This window comes from Rhipicephalus microplus, chromosome X (assembly GCF_043290135.1).
Source record: "Rhipicephalus microplus isolate Deutch F79 chromosome X, USDA_Rmic, whole genome shotgun sequence".
In the NCBI taxonomy this organism is placed as follows: Eukaryota; Metazoa; Arthropoda; class Arachnida; order Ixodida; family Ixodidae; genus Rhipicephalus; species Rhipicephalus microplus.
In genome coordinates this window covers 320358059-320381880 of record NC_134710.1, presented here as the reverse complement: position 1 = coordinate 320381880, position 23822 = coordinate 320358059, and the positions used below count along the sequence as shown (strand labels likewise).

The following is a 23822-nucleotide window of genomic DNA, read 5'->3' as shown; positions in this document are numbered from 1 at the left end:
ACAGTTCTGATCCCACGTTTTCGTGATATGGTATTTTACTTAGCTAAAGTTATAGTTTAGGAAGAATTTCGCCTCCCCAAAATGGCACATGAAAAAGGTATTTTGATAGATATATGCCGGAAAATAACATTATATTCAAAAATAAGCACTCAAATAGAAATACACTCAAGTACACATATCCGTAATATTATACCCCAGAGGTAGAAATTCAGTTGTGGTGGGGAAATTGTGCACGAGTGTACGACGGAGACGGAACCGTGAAAGAAATTTTGAACAGTGCCGTAATAGCAGGCTTAAACGCGTTTGATTATCAAAACTACGACGATCACTCCTTTCGCTCTCTCGTTCGCTACCCTCCATGGTGCCCTCTCCCAAAGCCGTTTTTCCCTTTCACCGAGCGCCCTTCCCATGCCCCTTCCAATATCGCGTGGCATACGTCATCGCTGACGCGGTGCTTTAAACCTCGTCTACTTCTGGTCCCGCGACTCGGTCCCTCCGTAGACTGCGTCAACTCCGTGCTTGTTGGCGAACCGCGGCTGTCATGCCGGCCCGTGATTATATGAATCGTATACTGGTATGCACCCTGCGTTGTGCGCACGCCTTCAAATGGTCGCCAACACGATGGACCCGTGCCCACGCGCGCGGGCAACACGGCGAACAAGCCGCACGGACAGCTGCTTGCAGACTACCCAGAAGTCGTGGTTTCTTGCTCCACCAATCACAGCATATTTGAACGGCGTGTCACAGACATTCGTGCGGCAAGTCACATGGATGCCTGGGAGACTCAGAAAGAAGGAAAAGTTGTTGCTTGGAATTTGTGGTGCACCCGCGGCTTGTAGCACCGACCCATGTAGAATCGTTGATCGCGACAGCATTTTTCACACGATGCGTGTGTTTACTTGAAATGTCTGAAAAAATATCGGAGGAGGTTTAGGGTCCCTTTAGGATAAGGGCCAACGAACTACCAGGATTATTAATGACTAATAATTGGATTAGTTTATTGAAAGAGCAGACGGTCTTCTTGTGATCGCTGCAGCATCTGGTGGAGTAGATCTCAATCACGTGCCTTCTTCTATGTGGCCTCCGAGACCCGTTTCGGCAGCATGCGAGAACACACGTTTATCCTGACAAATACACGTGCTAGCGCCACTACTAGACATCTGAGTCAAAGATTAGGGTCGCCTCCAACCTTTTCCTAGTTTAGTTTTCAGTGTCAATATTATCTGTGTTGTTGTGGTGGTAGTAGTATTTATTATTCACGATTTCGAGGTGGCCGGTCGCTGTTGTGACCGTACGTTCGCCCTTCTGTTTTCACATTTAGTCGAAGAAGAAAGGGAAGCTCTGCCGTATATCACGCTTCGTCCATTTCAGTTGGTGAAGAAAACCTCGCATTTGGCACCAAAATAAACGCGTGAGTAAAACTTTCTGCCACGTTCTCGCAGTTCTTCAAGCTGCGCCTTCCCCTAGACCAAGGACCGCTGGATGTGGAGGCGCTGACGCGGCAGCTGCTTAGCATCAAACAGCAGGCAAAAGACCCTTCAGAAAGGCAGCCTTCCGTGGGAGTCTTCACGACTGAACAGAGGCGCACATGGGCCGGCATCTACGTCAAGCTGGCACGCAGTGAGTACACGTGCCTCTTTATTGAGACTCGCCCCAGAAACATATTGGGACGAATTTTCCCAATGCTTCATTTTTCTGAGTCAAGCCCTTCATGCGAACATTTCGCATTGTAAGCAAAGAACGTGCAGGGCTTTGTGAGGAAGAGGGATGTGCACTTTGTTGAATCACTATACCTGCTGCCGTAATTTTCTTTGAGGTGAAACTCGCCAGAAAAGCCAGAAAATCGGCGCATCGTCTTCATGATTGCTTACCCAGTTGACACATATTGACCTCGTCAACGCGAGAAAGTTGGGTTAAAGGAAACCGCGGCTTTTAAAAGTTAGAACGCTTGCCAAGACTTAAGGTGATGTCAGATGGGAAAGTTAGCATCCGCCCTTAAGTCGTGAACTTACTCGTCCAACGAAACGTTTTACAGTAAAAGCTACCATGAGATCACAACTCGGGTCACGCGCAGTTGTCCGCCGCCGCCGGTGTCCGTAAGCACATTGCTCAGAGTTATATAAATAAGAAGCGCGAATGACACAGTGGGGTTCGAACCCGGGTCCACTGGGTGCAAGCCCAGTATTCTACCACTGTACCACACTAGTGCTTGAGACTTGTTGGCAAACTTGCCTTATGCAGGCTTGATGTCGGGAAAGCAATTGCGTTAATACGACTAATAAAGCGTTTTAAAACAGTGAAAAAACAATCAGTCGTTACACAATGCGAATACCGTAATGAGTGGTCCGTTCAATGTTCCAACCCATTGCAAAAGCTTGTTCTTGTTCAGCTATTAACAGTGGCGCGTACCCACTTCAGGCATAATTCCTCATCGTCGCCAACCACTACGTGAACAATTGGCACAAAATTCCTTGCAAGTGATTATTGGATACCACGTTTATGAGAAAAATGACGAAAGGCAGCATAACGAATGCTGGCCTACTACCCTAAAATTTTCATTATTACTCCCGTAGTGGGTATCAAGCAAGTGTGCTTGCAACAGTTACACAATGAGTGTTTAGGAAAGGCTCTGAAAGGCCACTCTTCTAGCTTTCTCTGTGACTGTGCACGCAACGCCTTCTGAGCAGGCCTGGCGTTTTTATAGGCACTGTATGACTATATCAGTACGGGAACGTTAAATGCCTCATTTTTTTCATCTCGTTGCCAGTTTAGTTAAACGTGTGGTACTGGAAATATGCGTGATGAAAGTTTGTACCTTCGCTCGACTTCAGGAGCTACAATGAAAACTGAGTATCCACTCGAAGCAACCCGTAATTGGATGTGCCGTGGCTCGCGATACAGGCAACGTGAACCAGAGCTCACTGCAGAGCCTAGAGACGTGCCTGATGGTGGTGTGCCTAGACCGGCCGCTCAGCACCTTGCGGCGCCATTACGCCAGCCTGCGCCGCGAGTCCGTCACGCTCGACCTGGGAACGCAGGCTGCCCATCTGCTTCACGGAGGCTCGGTGGCCGACGGAAACGCCGCCAACCGCTGGTACGACAAGTTCATGCAGGTAAGGGACGCATCATGCCCTCTCTAGTTCTTTCTTTCGTAGCCCCACCACAGTGCTCTAGTGGCTAAGGTACTCGGCTGCCGACCCGCAGGTCGCGGGATCGTATCCCGGCTGCGGTGGCAGCATTTCCGATGGAGGTGGAAATGTTGTAGGCCCGTGTGCTCAGATTCGGGTGCACGTTAAAGAACCACATGTGGCTAAAATTTCGGGAGTCCTTCACTCATACTCATATGGTGGTTTTGGGACGTAAAGCCCACATATAATCTTTCTTTCGTAAGCCTTTGCATAGTAGCTAGCGTTCAAGAGTGTTCATTCGGTGGTTGTATATTGCCACGGAATATAACGCACCGACATCAGGCGCGACTCCTGACATAGCCTACATGGAGTCATAAACGACAAGTTCCGACAAAAGTTACCATAATGTCGGTCAGAGAGTCCAAAATATCCTCATATAAAGACATACCGGAAACGCCACGAAAGGCCGAGATTCGCGCACCGTTTCCGGGAAGTCACACACTATACAACTACACGCAACTCAGCTAAGTAAGTACACAGAGGTGAAATCACATGTCGCTGCGTATGTGTGTATGTGCCTTAGTAATGATCCATGTATAAGATGATGTCTCGCCGTCAATTCGTGGAGCTGTTTTTCGCCAGTTCCTTCTGAATCGTTTGGCCACTATACAATAAATTGGCAACCGAGGTAGATAGTGGTACATCCCTCTACGTAAATGCGCACAGACGTTGAAATAGAGACGTTGATCTTTCGGGAGGTGATGAAGTCTAGTTCGTAGCACCACATATATGTTTTTTACGTCATCACACAATGTGTGACATCAAAGATTATAATGACTAAATAGAAGGGGATTTTTAATGAGCAGAGTTCAGTGGTCCTAGGAGCCTCTTTCAAGGCTTATAAGACGAGCGATAGCAGGGGGTGGAAGCGCTAGCTGTGACACTACCAGTGAAGTCTGTCAAAACATTAAAGATATACCTTAACAGCCTCTCATGCGCTACCCCCCCAGTTACGACGTCTGTTTTCTATTTTGTTACGAACCATGAATTTTCGTCTTGCTTTGCGCCACAGAGGAAGCGGACTGCCGATTTTAAGATCACTTGATTTTTGTTCTCTCTCTTTCCCTCTTTTTCCCATCCTTCTCAACCCTACTACTGCCGGTTGCCAGGTAGTCGTCAGCCGTGACGGAATCAACGGCGTCATCTGCGAGCACTCGGCCTCTGAAGGAATCACCGTTCTCAGATTCTGCGACGAGTTCCTTCAGCACATGTAAGTTGGAGAGTGTTTCACACGTGCATTGCAAGTTCTGCAAAGAAATATTTTAAGAAAAGTTGTGTTGATATTCAATAAAAAAAACATTTTAACGCTGAAACAGCGGTTCGCCAGCTGAAGTGTTGAGGCATATTAGCGAATGTGACGTTTCAGTGGGGAAGAGCTCTTACAAGTGAAAACCCTTCTCAATTCAGTCACACGTGTTGTTTATGAAGATGACTGGGCTTTGTACCGTAACAACATCAACACAACATCGAATTCTTTTATATTTTTTCGTTATCGTGACAACTCATGTTGCCGTCACTCGAAAATACCAGCATACTTCAAGCTGTCATATCATATCATCAGCGTACGGGAAGAGAAAACAAAATGACAAGATATTCATAACTAAGATGTACCGCTTTAAACAGGTAAAAAGGGATTTATAGTAGGCAGGATAATCATAACAAATATCCGCTATGACCGAATCAAAAGGTAGGCATTTTAAATTCTAAATATTTTCACTGCAAAGTCATTAGAAATGTTAGTGAATTTACGATGTTCAGGTGTTTACAAAGCAATATATTTCATTAAAGCAGCATTTGTTGTAAAGCTTCGTAAGAATAACGAACAAGTTCACAGGAGGTAATAAGGTAAAACTGCTTGTGACTTTACTCATCCAGCTATTATTCTTCGAACTAAAGTCATGAAAAGATCTGCAGACCTGTTCTACACGTCTCTTGCGCCATGCGCCCCATCTGAAGCTTTGAAGGGAAGCTCGGGAGAAAACTGCGCCTAGCGTTACAGGGGTACTGTAGCTGAGCACATCAGATGCGCATTTTTAATATCCGAGTGTCGCAATTCGCACTTCTAACTCTTATTTCTTTTTATACCTTTTTTTTTCACCGGTGTCTCAGTGATGTAAGTGCCCATGAGGTTGTATTCGTTGAAGCAACAGCCCAAGTCACCAGACCTATGAGCTTGTTAATTTAGTTGTTTTCGCGCCGCCATATGATTGCGTTTTCGTCTGCATTGCAAAGGACGCATCGAGGAGACTGGTGAAAAAATAAAAAGCACTAACAAAGATCTCAACCTCTCGGGATTTAAGCATATACCTCATTGAAAATTATCAATAATGACAAAGATTTCTTTAGTCGGAGGAAAAGCAGGGAAGCTTGCCAGTAGAATACAAAACTACAAAAATGGATACAAAAGGAGGATAAGTGGTGTTCGTCCCATAATTCCTACCTTTTTTGCGAGTGTGCTGTACATGAGCGGGTCATCAGGAGTGCCATGCAGGGCGTGTGGACGGCCAGCCATCCCTAGCGCCTATTAAAGAAAAGGCTCTCCTTCAGGCTATTTCACTATCTACAGCGAACAAGCTCGCAAATTAATACCACTTGAGCCGACCCGCAACGAGAATAAAAAAAAATTCTTGACTGCGCCGATTTGTTGTCCTCTCAACGTATGATAATTCTCATACGTGCGTACTCCTTTCTTCTGGGCAGGCAGCAGTACCATCAGCAGCAGACGCCTCATCCTGGCTCACCGTCGATTCGAACAAGCTCCCTGTGTTCCTCGTACCCTGTGTCCCGACTTAGCTGGGACCTCGGTGACGACATGCTCAAAGCTCTCCAGGACGCCACCAAGGCCATCAACACGTACGTTGCGCTTGCAGCCTGTTGCTTGCCTTCACGTTGGCGTATGCGGGTTTCTTCAAGAATTTCGCACGCACATACAAAACATGGAGGTTCCCTCTAATCCTCTGCTTTAAAAATTGCTTCTTTAATCGAAACTGTAGTTTGTATTTACGGACATTTCCCCCTTCTCCTTGTCGTTCTGAGTGAGCCAGTCGGTACTGGAGCCCACCAGTGCCGGTTTTCGCAGCCCTCTACATTTGAGAAAGCGCCCATCACATCAGCTTGAGGCATATTACGCCAAAGCTTAGCGGGTAGGCAGTTCAGGCAATTGAAGGATATCTTGTAGGACAAGCAACACTGCTCGTTTGTATCTTCTTCCTCATGCTTGCATTGCAATGGGAGAATGGTCGCTAAGCACTTGATGTGGCGAAGTTGCTTGCGATCCTATATTTATCGCTATGAAGCACTCAGTGGCGGTAATTCAAACACTCGTGTGTCTCACGCAACATCAGACACATTTCCCGGTGTTTTCCGTGTTGATGCGTCGCACTAACTTCCTTGATTATCCCGGTCAATGAAATTGACTTGTTGTGGGTTCCATCGGGGCTTCCATCCGGGTTTTTAAAAAGGTACCCCTCTGAGCAAGGAGGGACTTCAAAGCAATAGAAATGCTAGAAGGAACAAACAGGAACGTTTCAAAGCCGCTTCAATCAGGCGTTGGATATCGTCGCTGAAGATGAATGCCGTCGTTTGGCGCTGTAGAAAGAGTACATGTGTAATAATGGAGCAATACACCAGCAGCTGCTCGAGAAGTCCAATATAAACTGTGCGCCAGTTCTCATGTCATCACTGCAGTACTGTGAATAGAGGGAAATGAAAACAGCTTTATACGACCTGACAAAGACTTCGTATATATCATTATCTTAGTGATGGCGCGCTTTTTGGACGTTGTTCGTGTCGCGCTAATACTAAATATACCTGCAATAGTAAGATTTTTGACGTATTCAATGCTATATAAATAGGGAAGCAACACTCGTTTAACAGTTTTCCAATAATCAACATGCCTTGGCCCCCGACTCACACCCTAATTTAGATATAGAAGCACCGTGTTTTCGTTATAGTGCCCGAAGACTGGCGAACGAAGCAAAATGGCGGAATTCGATGCCTTCAGTATAAATGTTCTCGACCTATAACTAATAATAATAGCTAAAGTTCTGCTTTGTGATAGGCGTTGTGTTTGCGGGGCTGGAACGTGTCGTCCTACGCAAAGGTAAAAACTGTGCAGGGATACAGCCTGTGTGCAATGTGTTTTGCAGCCTAGCGGAAGACGTGGACCTGTACATTCTGCACTTCCCGAACTACGGCAAAAACTTCATCAAAGAGCAACGCATCAGTCCCGATGTGTACATACAACTAGCTCTACAACTGACCTTTTACAAGTAAGTTTCACATTGAGTGTCTTAAGTGCCAGTACACATACGGAGAAAATGGTGGTTCTAAAAATATTAACTGCGTCCTGCCTACATAAGTGTGAAGAAAAGGAACAAATGTTCGGTCATAAAAATTCATGCACGCTAGATTTTCTTTCATAGCAGCTGCAGTAAGTATCAAACAAAAATTCAGTCGACAAACAAGCGGCATGTGATTACTGAAGCCGGTTTGTCTGTGACGAAGCATACGTAGCAACAAAAAGCTTTGTGCAGCAACTCCCCGACTAACAACAAAAACTAACAACGCTTGTTACGCTACAATTGTCTACAAGAGCATTTCACAGCCAATACTGGGGTGGGACACAATATCCGCGAAGACAGTCAGTCATAGAAGAACATATATGAACGAAGAGCTTGGTCAATTCCGCCCAGAACACTTGTGGCGTTGTGCCACAAGCGTTCCTCTACGCGCTGTGCTCAGCTTTGCAGCTGCTGTTGTCACGTGATCATAGAGGGCGGTGGCGAGCTTTGGGCTTTCGCGGGCTTTGAGCTTTGAGCCTGCACGCCGCGACGTCGCCACAAGCGCCTCAATATCTCGACGTCGCCTACCACTGTTCACAAAAAAAATAGGTTTATACCACTTCGGCTAGGCTCCTAACCACCGTATTCCCAAACGCTCCTCGACTCGACTTTCTTCCTTCACTTGATCGAGCTGAGCCCTGCGCCACCACTCAGCTAAAAATGACGCTGCGCTACTCAGAAATCACAGCAGATTGCCGCTGATATGCAGTGATTTACCGTGCCTAGAGACGGCGCTCCAATCTGCTTTCTCAAGTGAAGGTGAAGCGTTGAGTGAAGGGAAGTTCTAGAATACGGGGGTAAGTGTTCCAACACAAGATTAAAAATTCACCATCACATGTTAAACGCTTGGCGTATGAACACCTGATCCGGCCTAAGAGATGAATACGCTTTTACAAAATGGGACTCGTAGACCAACGTCAACATAAACGCGATGGAAAAAAATCCAGCCAAAGGCAGTACTGTTCATTTTCGCTATATATGGCCTCCAGTTTTCCGTCACGTCATTTATAGAATCACAACAGGTGTTTTTATTGCAGTCCCTACGAAAGAATCAACGTTTAAAATCATTATTATATTTCTTGCTTAATCGAAAGCCCTGGCTCGACCCAGCACCATACTTATATCCACTTGATTCCTGACGTACTCGTCATACTCATGCGCTTTAATTGACTCCTTATTTTGCCAAAACGAATTAATTTAAATTCTCCTTCTTTCCTCAAACGATTGCTGATCGGAATGATCTGTCTTCTGACCAACTGTTGTGCTTAGAACAGTCGAGTGCCTCCTCCTAGGTTACTTTGTATAGTCTCTTTTGCAAAGGCTAATAAAAATTGGTTCTACTTCATTTGTTTGCTAATTTATTTAACTGTTACTATACTACCACCCATTTATTTGTATTGCCTTTTCGCAAAATGTATTAATTTCATTTCTTTCAGATTCCGTTCGTCGTACTCCTCGTTATCTTCCTTTTTTTTCATTGTTTTGTGGTTTTGTATTTCGACTCCTGCATAAGCCAAGTGACCTGCAGTACTTCTGTAAAAAATAAGAAATGAACTTGCAAATGTGCTGTAATTCACGTGGGTGACAAAAACAACGAGAATCGAGCGTTCTTCGCTAATTTGCGTTTGTCCCTCTTGTACGCCCTATGGTATATAGTTTAGGACAATTAGATACGATCTAGCTTGAAACAGCCACGTCCCGTGCTCGATTTCCGTATTGCCCGTCTGTTGGGTTGTCGACGGGCATTTTCGGGAACCGCGGTTTTCATTAATGCGAGCGCCTCTCTTCTTTCGTACCACGCAGGGTGCACCGCAAACTGGTGTCGACATACGAGAGTGCATCCTTGCGCAAGTTCCACCTGGGCCGCGTGGACAACATCCGCGCCGCGACGGCGCAGGCACTCGCCTGGGTTCAAGCCATGTGCGACGCCGTGCCAGCTACGGTGAGCTTTGCAGTGGCTCACCATGTTGAAACTGTGCGCGTGTTTTCTTTGTTAAGGACATCGTGACCTCCATCATTGCATACTCTGCAGGAATGTAGAAATGGCAAGGCGAGAGATACGCGTTTATTATTGCAGCTGCACTCTTGTTCCAGTTTTTAAATAATACGACTTGAAAGTCAGTAATACTATCAGCCACCACTACCATTGCGACCTCATGCAATACTTTCGGGAAACCGCATAATGTAATTTCAAGCGCTTGTCATTTACTTAGTTTTTTTATGGTAAAGAGACGTAAGAAAGGGGGGTTTTGTTCCACTATAGTAGTTCAATAATGAATTGCGTACTGTACAGCCGTCAGCACCTTTAGCACGAACGCTCCACCACGTGTCCTGCAGCAGTTTGATTTACGCTGACACTACGTACATTTAAGTTCTGTTGCAAAGATGCTAACCATGCATGCCGACATACTATCCAAGCCTACCAGGGTATTATCTCGGCAAAAGCACCCAGCACTTCGCGGCTGGCATCAATCAAACTAGCCCTGGCCACGCATTGAAGTGCTCGTGTTAATGGGGCTGACGGCTGTACAGGCTAAAGATGTCGAGCATAATGGTGAGATAAGGTGGGTATAGTACTCAGAGATTCGAACGTGACATCAAAAGCGCCATCGACTGATACGGCGCTACGACTGATATGCAAAATTGTTAGAGATAACACCCCTAAGTCGCGACGAATGAGGGCTCTAAGAATAATGTGGGTTCTGATCTGCTAGTCCAAGTTGGAACTACATCAATATGGCCTCAACTGAAGCTGGTGTAAACGAAAGTACGTGCGTTACTTAGCCCTAAATTGTAACATTTCAATCAGTCAGTATGCATAAGTAGTCTCATTGACACAAACATATAACAAATAAATTTCTCCTGCGCAAAAAAAAGGTAAAAACCACGTGTCTGTAAGCTCAGTGTAACGGTGTCATTGTCGAAGATCTGGCGATTACTTATGCCACGCTCCCCAAAAGAGCATAACTCTGAAGCACAATTGAGCTCTCACGTGGTCATATAGTTCAATTTGGAAGTCAAAACGGGTCGAAAAGCCCAACGGAGCCAAGCTTGGCACTTCAAGGGTGATTGCGCCACACTTCAGCGAAGTGATTTGAGCGCAAGTATGTTAGTGTTATGTTTTAAAGGTTCCCCGTTGATGGAACTGGTCGAAAAGCAAATAGGGGGCGTGAATAATCAATACACTGAGCTTAAGGAGGGCGCGAATTCTCGATGTCATAGACTGCCGAAAACGTTGGCGGCGAGGCATGCATTCTCTAAACGAGAATTTAGTGGACATATTGGTAACCTCATTTTCACGATTTTTTTATGTGCATACTGTATGAGCCAGAGAGTTCCGTTGAAAGAAAGTGACGTTATCGAATGCACGACTTGAATCCGCACCAACACAAAAGAGTAAACAATTGTTCAAGTATGTTTGAAGCTCGTGTGTCACTTGCGTTTTACAAGGCCCACAGACAAACGGGTGCCAACAGGAGTGGTGTATAACCATTTTTGTCGTTAATTACGCTGTTGCCAATGAGGCAGAGAAGAATATAGTTGAAGGATGACTCTTGGTATTTTCGGTGGAGCAGGCCAAGTGAGCTAATTCTTGAGATCTAGAGCCAGCCAAGAGACGAAGCACAGAGGAGAACAATTGCATACACCATGGCTGCACTGATAGCACCTTTTTGTTAGTCCAGTCGCTGTATGCATGCAACTTTCCCCCATCTGTGCTTCGTTTTTTGGCTTGCATGGTTACAATCCTCGAGATCAGGTACCAACTGATCCAGATTAGAACTCTCCTTCAAAGGAGGTAAGTGGGACTTCATAAGGAAGCTTCGCACGCAGAACCTTCAAGGTGAGTGCAGTGTACCTTTGTTATTAGCCCGCGGTCTGGAACCAGTCTTGAAAGCAATGCTACCTGTTTAGACCTTCTCTTATGACAGCTGGTACATACTAGAGTATATGTTCAGCTTTTCGCGTACGATATGATGAATACTTCGAGTTGGTTCTCACGAGTGTGCGTAGAACTTCACTGACGGAGGTGATCGCGGGTAACTGGAATCATCGCGTCGCCATTGCCCCAGTCTGCAGGTAATCACGTCGACCTCTATCACGACTTCTCCATCTCTTTCCTTCGTTGCAAGTGCTCAACACGGCAAGTGGTACAACCCAGACGTGCAGCCGCTCACCTGATGGTTCGCTAAAGCAGTAGCCGGCGTATACTCGCGTCGCATATGGCGAGAACGAAAAAAAAAGGGCAATGAGTCGAATATGTTGTTTCTTCGTTGGACACAACCATTTGAACCAGGTGTCTGAAACATGTCACCCGTGAAGCTTTCGTTAGCGGTGAGACCCTCGCATGACCGTCTTCGTCTCCCCATCTTTTTTTATAAGTGTGTTCATGAGATACATAGATGTGACTCATATCAAGCATTCTTTCCTTGAGGCAACCCCTGTGGTTGTCGAGTGTGTTGAAAACGCAACTGTGGAAAAAATAACAAGATAACGGATATGAAGGGACATTAAAGTAGTCACACAAACAGATTACGGCTGTATAGGAACAAAAACAAAATTATGGTGAGTCCCTTCACTAAACGGATCCTCGAAAACGGTACCAATCATGCCAAATTTTAACTTCCTCACAAGTGAAGAAAGACATCGTGTACAAATAGCAAGCAAGGAAGTCGATATTTCAGAAAGTTTAAAATGGCGGCGAGAACATGAAGGTATAGCTAGCACGAACACATCAAGCTGTCCCCCAAAGTTTATGAGCCTTTACTCCCTTAGAAAATTGCGAAGCAATCTTTGTCTTTTTTTTTTATTCACTCAGGAAGAAGACAAAATTCAACTCTTCTTAGAAGCAGTGGCCAAAGGAACGGAAATACTGACATACGTGAGTCAACCTTTTTTAACTTGGTTAGACCATCACAAAATATTAACTAGGCAAAAATGGCTTTCATAGCACTCCTATAGTGTGCTAAGTTAGCCGTGCTGAAAATTTGAGTTTATATTATTATTCATCGCATTGATTCCCAATAACGAGGGGAGAAGGAGCAACTACGGAGACAATATTCTAAAATCATCATAGTGGGATTGCAGCATGAAACGCACGCCTTCTTGACGATGTCTGCCTAAATCCATGCAAGCGCCTATGTCTGGTGAAGCTCCGCAGGTTCCGCAATGAAGAGCCCAATTGCTCCCCTGCTCCTTCAAGAAAGCTTGTGGTGGATTAAGCTTATGCTATTCATAAAAAGCGTTCTTCAGGCGTCAGCATGGCTTTTATGTCTCTGAGCGAAAGAAAAATCGGGTACCTAGAGAACGCTTCTTTGGAGTTTCTCGAGATTATGAAGGTTTTAAACGCGACCAAAAATGTACTTTCATCATCTTCGTTTATAATTTCATTCGTGATTTCGCACATGCAGGACAGGCTATTTTTATTATCTTTGGTGCAATAAGAAAAAAACGCTGTTCGCCAGTGCTCATGTTGCTGTTCTCTGTGTGTCCGTGTCGTACGCATTGTCACTCACTTCAGACCATGCGACACCAACTAGCCCAACATCGTTTCTCTTTTGTTGTTGATGACTTGTGCGTTTTGTGCCTCATAGGCTTAGTCACCAATACACACAATCAAAACAAAATTAACGCAGTGTTTCTTGGCGTCAACGTATGCAGGTAAACTTCGCTGCACAACTAGGGCCAAAAGTCTTTGCGCTGGTTTCGGATTTCCCAGCAACCATTTATAGTAAGCACTGTCCGTAACAGTTTGCAGTGCGATAAAACGTCGTTCGCGAAGAAAGCTTATCCAGGTTTCGATCTCGAACCGGGAGCGGCTTTCCTGAGAATATATACGAGGTTTTGTTTGCACGATCGCGTATCGTCCCTTGTCAACCTATTAGGCTGATGCCTTTCGAGGTGTTTTTGTCAGTAAACTAGGAGATGCGATAAATGCTGAATGTACACGTTTCCACAGTGTTATCTCACACATAAATATGGTCGACATCCCGCTCATGGCACCATCGCACCGAGGCTGGTTTTAAAACTGAGATGGTGGCCAAGATAGCGGCATCGACTTGCACGTCCCTGTCTTATTTTCCTCTCCTAGGGAGACCTTGTCCGTTATAGCAGTCAAACGAGATCTATTTGGATTAGAATGGTTTTCGAATGCATCTCGCATACAGGCGAATTACAAGTTTTGATGAACCTCTCGCTTAGCTCAGATGGAATATATTAAACGGCGATTGCGCCGACAGCATTTTCAGCTGCATGTGGAAACAATTTAGTCCTTTCATACCAAGGGCGGTTGTGTTTCCGCACGTTTTGGGTAAGAACGGCCAAGGATGAGCTCAGCTCGTAAACGCTGCCGTATTCATTTTCTATCAACACTACACAAACTAGGTGGTTCCGTGCCAGTGTTTTGTCACGCTTGTGGTGCACAGCCACCAACGATCCACGGAAGTGCAAGAACAAAACTTTCAGAGATAAAAATGAATACTAGTGATACGGAACAACAAGCAAAATTCCAATCCCCTCCCCATTCAATGCGATTACGCAAGAGCCAGTAATCGCCTTGAAGGGAGGGGGGTGCAATCTTGCTTCTTGTTTCATACCACCAATCACTGAATGTTTCGCTCGCCACAAGATGCCGCAAAAATAGGCTCTGGTTCCTATCGCTCCCGCTTGAACGCGCTGCCAGCAGCCGGCGGAGCGCGCAGGCGACGCGTTCGTATGTTCTCTTTTATACAAATTGAGAGTTTACACCCATGCCACTCACCCGACCGATAATCCCCTTCAGATTGCACCACGGTTGCAACTAAACTAACTCAAGCTTCAGTGTCCCATCACTCCTACGGGTCGTATTTCCGCGTACGTTACCTTACGTGACCCACTATTAAAGGACGTTCAAGACGGGAACGGGGAACTCGAAGGAGTTGTCCAGTCACGTTTATCGCATTGCGGCGCTACGTGATGAGGTTTAAGATGGTGGTCGCGCACGTTATCTTGCGTGACGTGTATCGGAGGAATTTTCTCAGCAAGAGTTATTAGGGAACTCGAAGTTAGGTTCATCACGTTGCTTCGCTACATGATGAGCTTCGGCGTGACAGCAGCGCATGAAAACTTGTGCAGACGGTCAATGGCGAGGGACCGGACAACCACCTGTTGGGACTCCGGGAAATGGCCAGGCTGCATGAGATTCCGGCGCCCATCTTCAATGACAAGTCGTACACCGACTTCCTCCACTTCAGACTATCCACAAGTCAGGTACATCACCTGTTTACCGCTTGTTTATTATTTTTGCACGCAAGATGATAACTTAAAAGTCACCGCCAGCTGCTGAACTCATTCTGGTGCTTCAGATCCGACTTTATTCAGACGAACCGATAAACAGTCTTCAAAAGTGATGTACACGTACATGCAAGTAAATACTACACGATGTTTTTCCATGCTCCTCTAAGTTTGTTTGTTTGTTTGTTTGTTTTTGTTTTTTTGTTTTTCACCTTGAATGAAGGTGAAAAGTCAGGTTGACTTGTCACCCTTTTCTTCACAGAATTAGGAGCGCATGAAGTAAACCTTCATCTCAACTAACGCTAACGAAACTCAAGAAATTGCTCATTCAAACGAAAGCTTGGCTCACGTGCAGTGGAGTACACAAGTTTCCCATTGTTCCGTGAATGGTGCAATTTCGTGGGTTATACAGGGTGTCCCACATAACTTTAACCAAGAATTTGAAAGTGAAAGGCACTTAGGAGTCAAATTGAACCAAACGCAGACTACTCGCACTAGCCTGTGGGTACTCAGGCTATTTTTTTTATTTCTAGTATTCCTTTATTCAGTATTCAGTACAATATACAGTGCAAGTAAAAAGTTGATTTATAACAGAAGGAGGTCCCATAGTAAAAACTGCCAGGGGGACCTCCTGAGAATTCATGTATAAAAATATAGAACAAAGATTGGCAACTAAGGAAAAAATAGTAAGCGAATAGAACAAAAAAATATTATTGAAACTTATGGTAGTTCAAAATATTTACATGTAAATGATAAAACAGTAGATAACTAATTGGATTAAATGACTATAACATAACACATACATATCACTAACTAATACAGTGTCACATCAGAACCTATACACGTACACATAAATGCATATAACCGTATTTAAACACATATATATACACATACATATATATTCAGGTGTCGCATGTTGTTAGTAAGAACTGTTTGAGGTGCCGCCGGAAACAATGTAATGAGGGGCTTGATTTAATAATTGATGGTAGTGAGTTCCAGAAAGAAATTGCAGAAAACAAGGCTGTCATTTTGCCGTAGTTAGTGCTCACTTTTGGAAGCAAAAGGTTACTATTTTCAGAAAACTGTGTGTTATTAGTAATGTGGAGATGTGTGAGCGGAAGTATGTCAGTGGGAACGTCACCGACTCTACTTTTGAATAATAAAATTCCAAGTTTGAGTTGAAAGGTGGAAATGAACGGTAGAATTTCTAGAGTGCTAAAGAGGGGTGCTGCTGATGCTGTGTAGGAACTATGTGTGATAATTTGGACTGCTCTTTTCTGAAAGTGAATGAGAGATGTTAACTGTGTGGCGAAGGTATTGGCCCAGGATGAAATGCAATAGGTTAGGTGACTGTTAATGAAAGCATAGTAAGGTGATTTTAAAATGCGTTGCTGAAAACAATGCCTTGTGCGAATGAGTATGCGGATGGCAAAAGCAGTCTTTTTGATGACAGAATTCACGTGAATGTTATATTAGAGTTGAGGGTCTAGTGTGACACCTAGAAAAGTAGTGAACTTTGATGAGGTGATGAAGCAGTTATCAATGTATATTTCGGGTAAAATCGCAACGCTTTTTTTGGACGAGTGAAATAGCATGAAAGTTGTTTTAACAGGGTTGATTTTCAATAAGTTACTTTTGCACCATGAAACAAGTTTCGCGACATCAGTGTTCAATATTGCTAGTAGATTGTTAAGATCTTTGTCACTAGAAAATATCGTGGTATCGTCAGCATAAAGAATGCAGTCAGATGAGTTAAGTGATGATGGTACGTCGTTAATGTAGATAAGAAACATGAGATGTCCCAGAATTGAGCCTTGTGGGACTCCCTGGTTAGTTATTATTGGTGAGGATAAAACACCGCCATAATCGACAACCTGGGTTCTGTTAGCGAGGTAGCTTTGTAAAAGGGCTAAAGTAGGCCCACTAATTCCTAAGGAATTAAGTTTAGCATACAAAATAGAGTGGTTTATTGTGTCGAAGGCTTTAGTTAAATCTATAAATAACGCCCCTGCCCAGAGCCCCTTATCGATGGACTGTTTTATGCTATCTGTTAGTTTAATGAGTGCTAATTTGGTAGAAAACTTAGCACGAAAACCAAACTGCTTATGTGACAAAAGGTTAAATGATGTTAGGTAGTCCATTAGGCGATTCACAATGAGTTTTTCAATTACCTTACTAAAGAATGGGAGGAATGTTATAGGGCCATAATTAGAAAAAACTTTTCGGTCTCCCTTTTTGAATACAGGTATTACTTTTCCTTGTTTGAGAATTGTAGGAAAAATGTCTGAACGAAATGCGGTGTTCATAAGCTCTGAGAGCAGAGAAGATAACTCACGAGCAACAAGTTTGATTTTAGCTAGATAAATTGAATCGAGGCCACATCCTGTCGTCTTCAAACTTGTTATAGTGCAAAGAACCTCAGAAGATGACGTGGGTTTTAAGAAAAAAGAGTGAGGCAAGCGAGACAACGAAGGCAAGTTAGTGACAGTCAATACTGAGTTACTGAAAAAAATAATTCATTAAAAAAATTGGCGATAGTGACAGGGCAAGTTAGAACGCTGGTTCGATCCGAAAATTCGGTCTCAAGTGCATCTGGCTGATCAAGATGTAAGAATTCCTTAATTACGTTCCAATTTTTCCTGCTGTCATTCCCATTTTCAAGCACTTTATTTTGATAGTAGGTTCGTTTGGCTTTTTTTGAGTAGGACAGTAAGAGTTTGTGAATATAGTTTAAAGCGGGTCATGAGGGACAGGTTGAACGGCTGAAGTTTTACTTTTTTGTAAAGGTTATCTTTTTATTTATGCTACGCAGCAGTCCTCTAGTAATCCACGGGTTTCTAGGGGCTGAGTACCAACGTGATATGGTGCATACAGATGTACACGAGTTTACGATACCTGTTAGTTTCTCAGTCAAGGTACTAAACGCTTTATTAACACAAGGTTCTTGCGATAGTTTCCCCCAGTCAAAGCGGGATACCAAATCAACGAATTTCGCAGAATCGAAACGACACCCATTGACCGTTTAATTTTTACAATTATTTTGTGTTTTAATAACAGAAATGTTGGATAATGATCTGTTAGATCAAAATTGGCCACATACTAATTAATTAATAATTCCTAATCACCTTTTTTTGAATTATGAGCTGGAAACGCAAAATATGAACACTGAGATGTAGAACACTTGCAAAAACCACCGACTAAATTCCTTCCAGTACGATACGTCTCGCGCTGCTATTTTTTCCACGTTGTAAAGAAAGGCGGTGAAATGTGAAAAGTAGCCGTGTGACGGACCCATAGCGCACTGCTGTAGTGCTGCTATAGGCTTTCTTCACAACGCAGAAAAAATAACAGCGCTAGACGTATCATACAGGAAACATATTAGTCGATGCTTTCTGAAAGAGGTCTACATCTGAGTGTTCATATTCTCAATTTCCAGCCCATAATTCTAAAAATAGGTGATAACGAATTAATAATTTATTAGTATGGGGAGAAATAAAATAGCCCTAGTACCTACAGGCTAGTGCAAGTGGTACGCGTTTGGTTCAACTCGCCACTGAAGTGTCTTCTATTTTCAAATTCTTGGCTCAAGTTGTGTGGGACACCCTGTATATAGCTAAGTTATGTAAATAACTAGAGTGAAGCAGGTGTATTGTTGATGGTGAAAAATACACAAATAAAGAGTGGAGAGGGTAGGATACGCGCACTGTTGGCCCAAAGGCTTCAAGCAACAATGTTTTTGCCAACCTATGTGTGAAAAGTTTACAAAAGATCCCAGAAAGTGGGTGTTTCGTTCGGCTAAGTGAACATCATAACGATCATCACTTAAAATGAGGCAACAACATGGCGCTCCATTGCAGCACGTGCGGTTGCACACCATGCTTTCGACAGTGCAAAGTCATAGGAAGATACTAAAGCATGTACAGTCGTTTGATAGCCAAGGCCTTCACTATTGAACCAAATGGTGACATACGCGCTAGTGAACCATCCATAGCACTAAGCGAAGTGAATAACAGTATCTCGTGTGCCTTGGTGCGTCCTCAAAAAATTAATCTTGTCAATTGGCAGCGTTACGCATTCTATCGAGATGAATAGCTTGAAGTTCCGTGTGACTTGCTTCCCTTCCTTTTCTTCGTTTTATATTGCATAAAGCAATAAAACTGTCTGTTGTTAGTCTACCATGTGTTTCTTCGTTCGTCTCGTCTATTTTTCACTGTTTTTTACCTTTTAGGAAGTGTAATTCACTAATGCTGCACTTTGGGAATGTTGCTAATCCATTTTTTAGAGAGCTAAAAGTGTGTGGAAAACACACACGGAAAAAAGGCACACATGCTTTTTTTTTTTTTGTGGCGTTTTCCGGATGATTCTATGCGCAAAATATAAAATATTCCCAAGCGTAAATTCGAAAAGGTATTGAACAGCACCCATTTCACCGAGCCAAGCACAGCTCGAGACGTGGTAGTATGGTTGGCTTTAAAATATTTTGCCCTTCAAAAAAAGATTACTCAAGCAAAATATGCCTAATACAGTGCTCTTTCCTTCGTATATATGGTCTCGCACAAAAATATTCCTCAGCAGGCATCAGCATAATCCAACGTGACAAATTTTCGAAGCATAAGTCACGACAGCTAAGTTAATTATCGGCACCCACGTTACCTACGATCGTTTTGAGCCTTCAGATTTTCATTTATTCCCAATTCACCAAGGAGGCTATTCCTGTAGAGGTAAAGCGTATTAGCGCTGGCTTAAACCACGATACAAAAGCTTTGCTTCTAATCCCCTTACAGCGACGTTAATTTCCATAACCAATGCAGTGAACTGGGGAAGTATACCTGCACTGACAAAAAAAAAAAGCTTACGAAGTTTTGATGATGCGTGCATTGCGTGCAGATTATGGAAAATCTCATTCGTCTAGCACGCAAACTATAGAAGGAACACGCTTACGGGCTGGGTTATATCTGTGGTTCTTGTTATTTGTAAAGCTGCTCAAGCTAGACCTTGGTGCCACCGGAAATGATCCGGCTCTATCGCACTAATCTCTTCTTCTGGAATTTCGACGTGACTTTCACCGAATGAATTCATCTGTGCAGCTTCGTAGCGACCGCTTCCGCTTGTCTTTTAGGCACTTTCTAATCGCCAAGCATTAACTACGCTGCTTATATCTCAATTTGGGCTCTTTATTTTTAGCTTTTAAGTCTGTGAGCCAATTCTTAGGGCTATTGGAGCACGTCTCCTGGTTGCCTTTGTCGTATGATAACTGTTGTTTCCTGCTCCCACTGCCGTTTGCACTGAAGCTCGCCACGGACAAAGGCATCCTGGTGGGCTACGGCGCCGTGGTTCCTGACGGCTACGGCTGTGCCTACAACATTGGTGCTGACCAGGTCTCGTACGTCGTCTCCTCCTTCTTCAGCTCGCCGGAAACGTCGTCCGACTTCTTCGCCCTGAGTCTCGAGGGCAGCCTGCTGCAGATGCGAGAGCTGTGCCTCAAGCGGGCCACGCAGCTAAACATGGCGCCACCTCCGGCACGCAGTTAGTGCGCGTCGCTAGTGCACAACGAATTTCTCGGCCGCTCGGGTTTGGCGATGATCTTTCTCATCAATTTGCGTCAAATCTTTCCCCGCAGGCAAAATCAGTGGCCATTTTTTGTGGACCTTTTGTTTGAGCTCATGCTAAAGCCTCATTGGAGTGGTCGCAAATAATTATGTGCCAGCTCCGTGCTGTCGCCAGATAGGACTGTTTCCAGTTATTTTTTTTCATAACCTGTCATATAAATACCGGTATTGTTTATTTGCTGAAGGTGGGTTAGAGAAATCCCATTCACGTCTAAACCTCAATTATGCCATTTGTCCATGTAGACAACCATACAGACGTATGGGGACACACATTCTTGTCCTTGATAATTTCGGTCGTGTACAGTACGCTAAAACCACTGGCTCACAGAATTGAACTGTCATCTTCACACATTGCGAACTGACACGCTACTTCTGGCTATTTCACTAGCCGTGCGAGTGGGAAGTTTATCAAAATTATCGAGAAATCAGATGTTTAATCTAGTATGTACCTATGTAGGCATTAAGCTGCGGTGCAGTTGATGCAGTGATACCAAGTTCCACTTTCATAAAACTAAAATTGAGCATGCCCATTTCATGCGTGTGTGACTATTTAGGTGTGTTTACATGCGAAGGCAACTCGACGCGAAACAGGGTTCTAGAGAAAACTTGAATAGTCATCCCCACGTTACACACCAGAAAGTTGGGTCGCCTTTTTTTGCTGTGAGATCAACGAGCTTAATGTTTTGTACTTGATGAAACAACGTGACAATAACGAAATCGACGCTTAAGGACCCTTGATATAGAACTACGAGTCACCTATTCGTAGGTTACGCATTATGAGCAAAAAACAAACTGGACAAGTATAAGTAGGGATTTGTGGCTTAACAGTGAGGTAGATACGCCTATGAATGCGGCTGACACAACGCGACCACATCACTCACCCTATTCTTCGTCATTACAGTGCTCGTGTAATTCGACCACAAATTTAAGATCGCTGAGAAGCTGCAGATGGTAAGATTCGCATGTTCAAAAATAACGCAATTTCTGGTGGTGGACGGGAAAAAATGACACGTTTGTGTACTACGCGTATAAAACACCCACGCCAATGCAAGCACGTGTCTCGAAGCACTTTAAAAAGAAAACACCTTAGTGTATCTATGTCGCGTAGCCTCACAATTGTGAGCGAAAAAAATGGCATGGCTGGCTATGTCATTCAGCTCTAAATAAAAAAATTAAGATTGCTTGAACAGGCCGCCGACAAGCCTGTTGGAGTCATGTGCTTAATAGCGTAAAAAAGCGGCTCCCTTGACAATAGCTTCTGATAATATGACCGCCCCCGGCCATATTATCAATATGGTCACTTCTGCGAAACTCGATGGCTACTTTTAGCAAAACGTCTACTCTCGGTTCCCGCTGAGCAAAACGGGCGGATCTTGTACGAAACATGCGAGAACAGATAGTAGCTCTCGAAGCGAAAACAGCTGCAGCTAACTGAAGTGTCTCATATGCGAGCTTTGATTCACTGCCTTCGAAAGTGTCGCAGGCTTCATGCCCACTCTCATACGAAGTTGCGTACACTTGGCATTGGCGTGCAACGTCCGAACAAATACGAAACGAGGAAGAAGTCAGAGTTACACGCGAGATATCGTGATGACTAGCACAGGCGGCAATCTCTACACTCGAAGGAGCTGTATGGTATCGTCACCATATCATCTTAAATGTATAGCGTTCACACCTTTAGACTAAGCAGGCAAGCATTCAGACGCACCCGTCTGATAAGATAATGAACGAGCGGCTTCGTCACGTATTGTTGAGCTATACTCGTTACTTCATTTTTCCCTAAATCACAGCGGGCGTGCCTGCTTGTGATTTGTTGCCTCGTATAGTATAGAGGCAGGTTGTCAGATGGTGTTGTTAAGGGTCCGCCATGTTTTCCTTGCGCCTATGATGCTGATTCGCTCGTCATTTTGGCAATGTGATCTCATCGATTGATATATATATATATATATATATATATATATATATATATATATATATATATATATATATATATATATATATATATATATATATATATATATATATATATATATATATGAATTCACGCCGTTTCACCGCGTCCTACTGGATCAGTGGATGACACACTTGTTGGTTTTTGGATTGTTTCGTTTGTGAGATACTTTTCGCTCATTATATTTCGCGAGTCTGGCGTGCTGCTTATATAAGAGTGCGTCCGAAGCGTTCGTCCCGCTTGAATATGCTCAGTAACGCAGGTCTCTGGGCTAGTTGGTTCGTAGTAAAAAGAAGATGACACCATCAAAAAAACCACTCGAAGACAGCGAAAGAACACAACCTCATAGGACAATCGCTGTGTGGTTGTTCTTTTTCGTTGTCTTCGTGTGGTTTTTCGCTGATGTAATCTTCCTATCGAATGTGCTACTTTCGCAATCGTTCCTTCGTCCACTTAGAAGTGCTTGTCGTATATTTTTTCAAAGAAAACAACCGACTCCCAAATTTGCTGCCACAGTTTCCTGCTAAAGCGTGTTTACATCAAATACTAATCCAGGCTCAACAAGAAATAAAAGTAACGCAGTAGGCGTTCATATTGGTTGTTATGCTCCCAGTAGGATACAATTCCTTAACTGCCTCAAGTATAGCCTTTCTCGGTAACCTCAAGGCATCGTATGTTAGGGAGGTCGTAGACTTTTCAGTTTTACTTTGCAACAAAGACGACTCATAATCGTATCTCATTGCTTTATTCGAAGTGAATTGAAAATCGAGTGTCACGTAAACAATGACACACGGGGTTAACTACTGGAACGCTCTTACGCCCATTGGTTGCATTGCACTAATTGTGTGAAGCTGTCACACGAGATTGGTGCGATGACACCCGTTGACTATCAATAAAAACAAACCCCTAATAATCGAAGAGTCGGAATTTCGGGTCGTTACATTCCGTTACTTTTATTACTTGACAAAGGTTACCTGCGCAGTTTTTGTATCCATGTAGTCAACAAAACAAAATTACGATGAGGCAAAAAAAATACCCAAATATTGCTGCGTTGAAAAAAATTAGGAGAGGTACCAAACGTGAACCGGAAATGCCGAAGCAGGTCACACGCAATAAATGGGTGACCGTTCCTCTCTTTCTCTCTCTCTTTTTGTTTGCTTTCCACGTGCACTAAGGTATGACGACACAAAGATAGATTTCAGCCGTTGCACTAAATCGGTCTTGGTGACGTCCCACTGGCATGTGTATGAATAGACAATACATTTTCGGTTCCTGTGCACTCAGACGCGCACAAAAAGCTATCAGTTCTTGATAGAGCCGCTAACTCGGTTTACCGTGGATACATAATTGTTTGGCGCCGTTCATCAGGCACCTGCGCATGCCCCGAACGTTGCTGTTCTTGGGCCAACCCCTGCACACATATCACTGCTTCTCCATATTACTCGGCAGGCCAACCAAGCCG

At 43.9% G+C, this 23822-nt stretch overlaps 1 protein-coding gene across 1 annotated transcript in view; it reads left to right on the top strand.

Annotated features, from left to right (window-relative positions):
* Nucleotides 1-20731, top strand: part of LOC119162362 (vesicular acetylcholine transporter) — a 229798-nt gene extending 209067 nt beyond the window's left edge. Inside the window, exons 7-15 of the mRNA XM_037414771.2 lie at nucleotides 1443-1620; nucleotides 2902-3113; nucleotides 4298-4398; nucleotides 5889-6041; nucleotides 7337-7459; nucleotides 9335-9473; nucleotides 12348-12410; nucleotides 14642-14776; nucleotides 20092-20731. Coding sequence (XP_037270668.2) covers nucleotides 1443-1620; nucleotides 2902-3113; nucleotides 4298-4398; nucleotides 5889-6041; nucleotides 7337-7459; nucleotides 9335-9473; nucleotides 12348-12410; nucleotides 14642-14776; nucleotides 20092-20331 — 1344 coding nt within the window. The 3' untranslated portion in view covers nucleotides 20332-20731. The remainder of the gene's footprint in view (nucleotides 1-1442; nucleotides 1621-2901; nucleotides 3114-4297; nucleotides 4399-5888; nucleotides 6042-7336; nucleotides 7460-9334; nucleotides 9474-12347; nucleotides 12411-14641; nucleotides 14777-20091) is intronic.
* Nucleotides 20732-23822: the final 3091 nt, after the last annotated feature.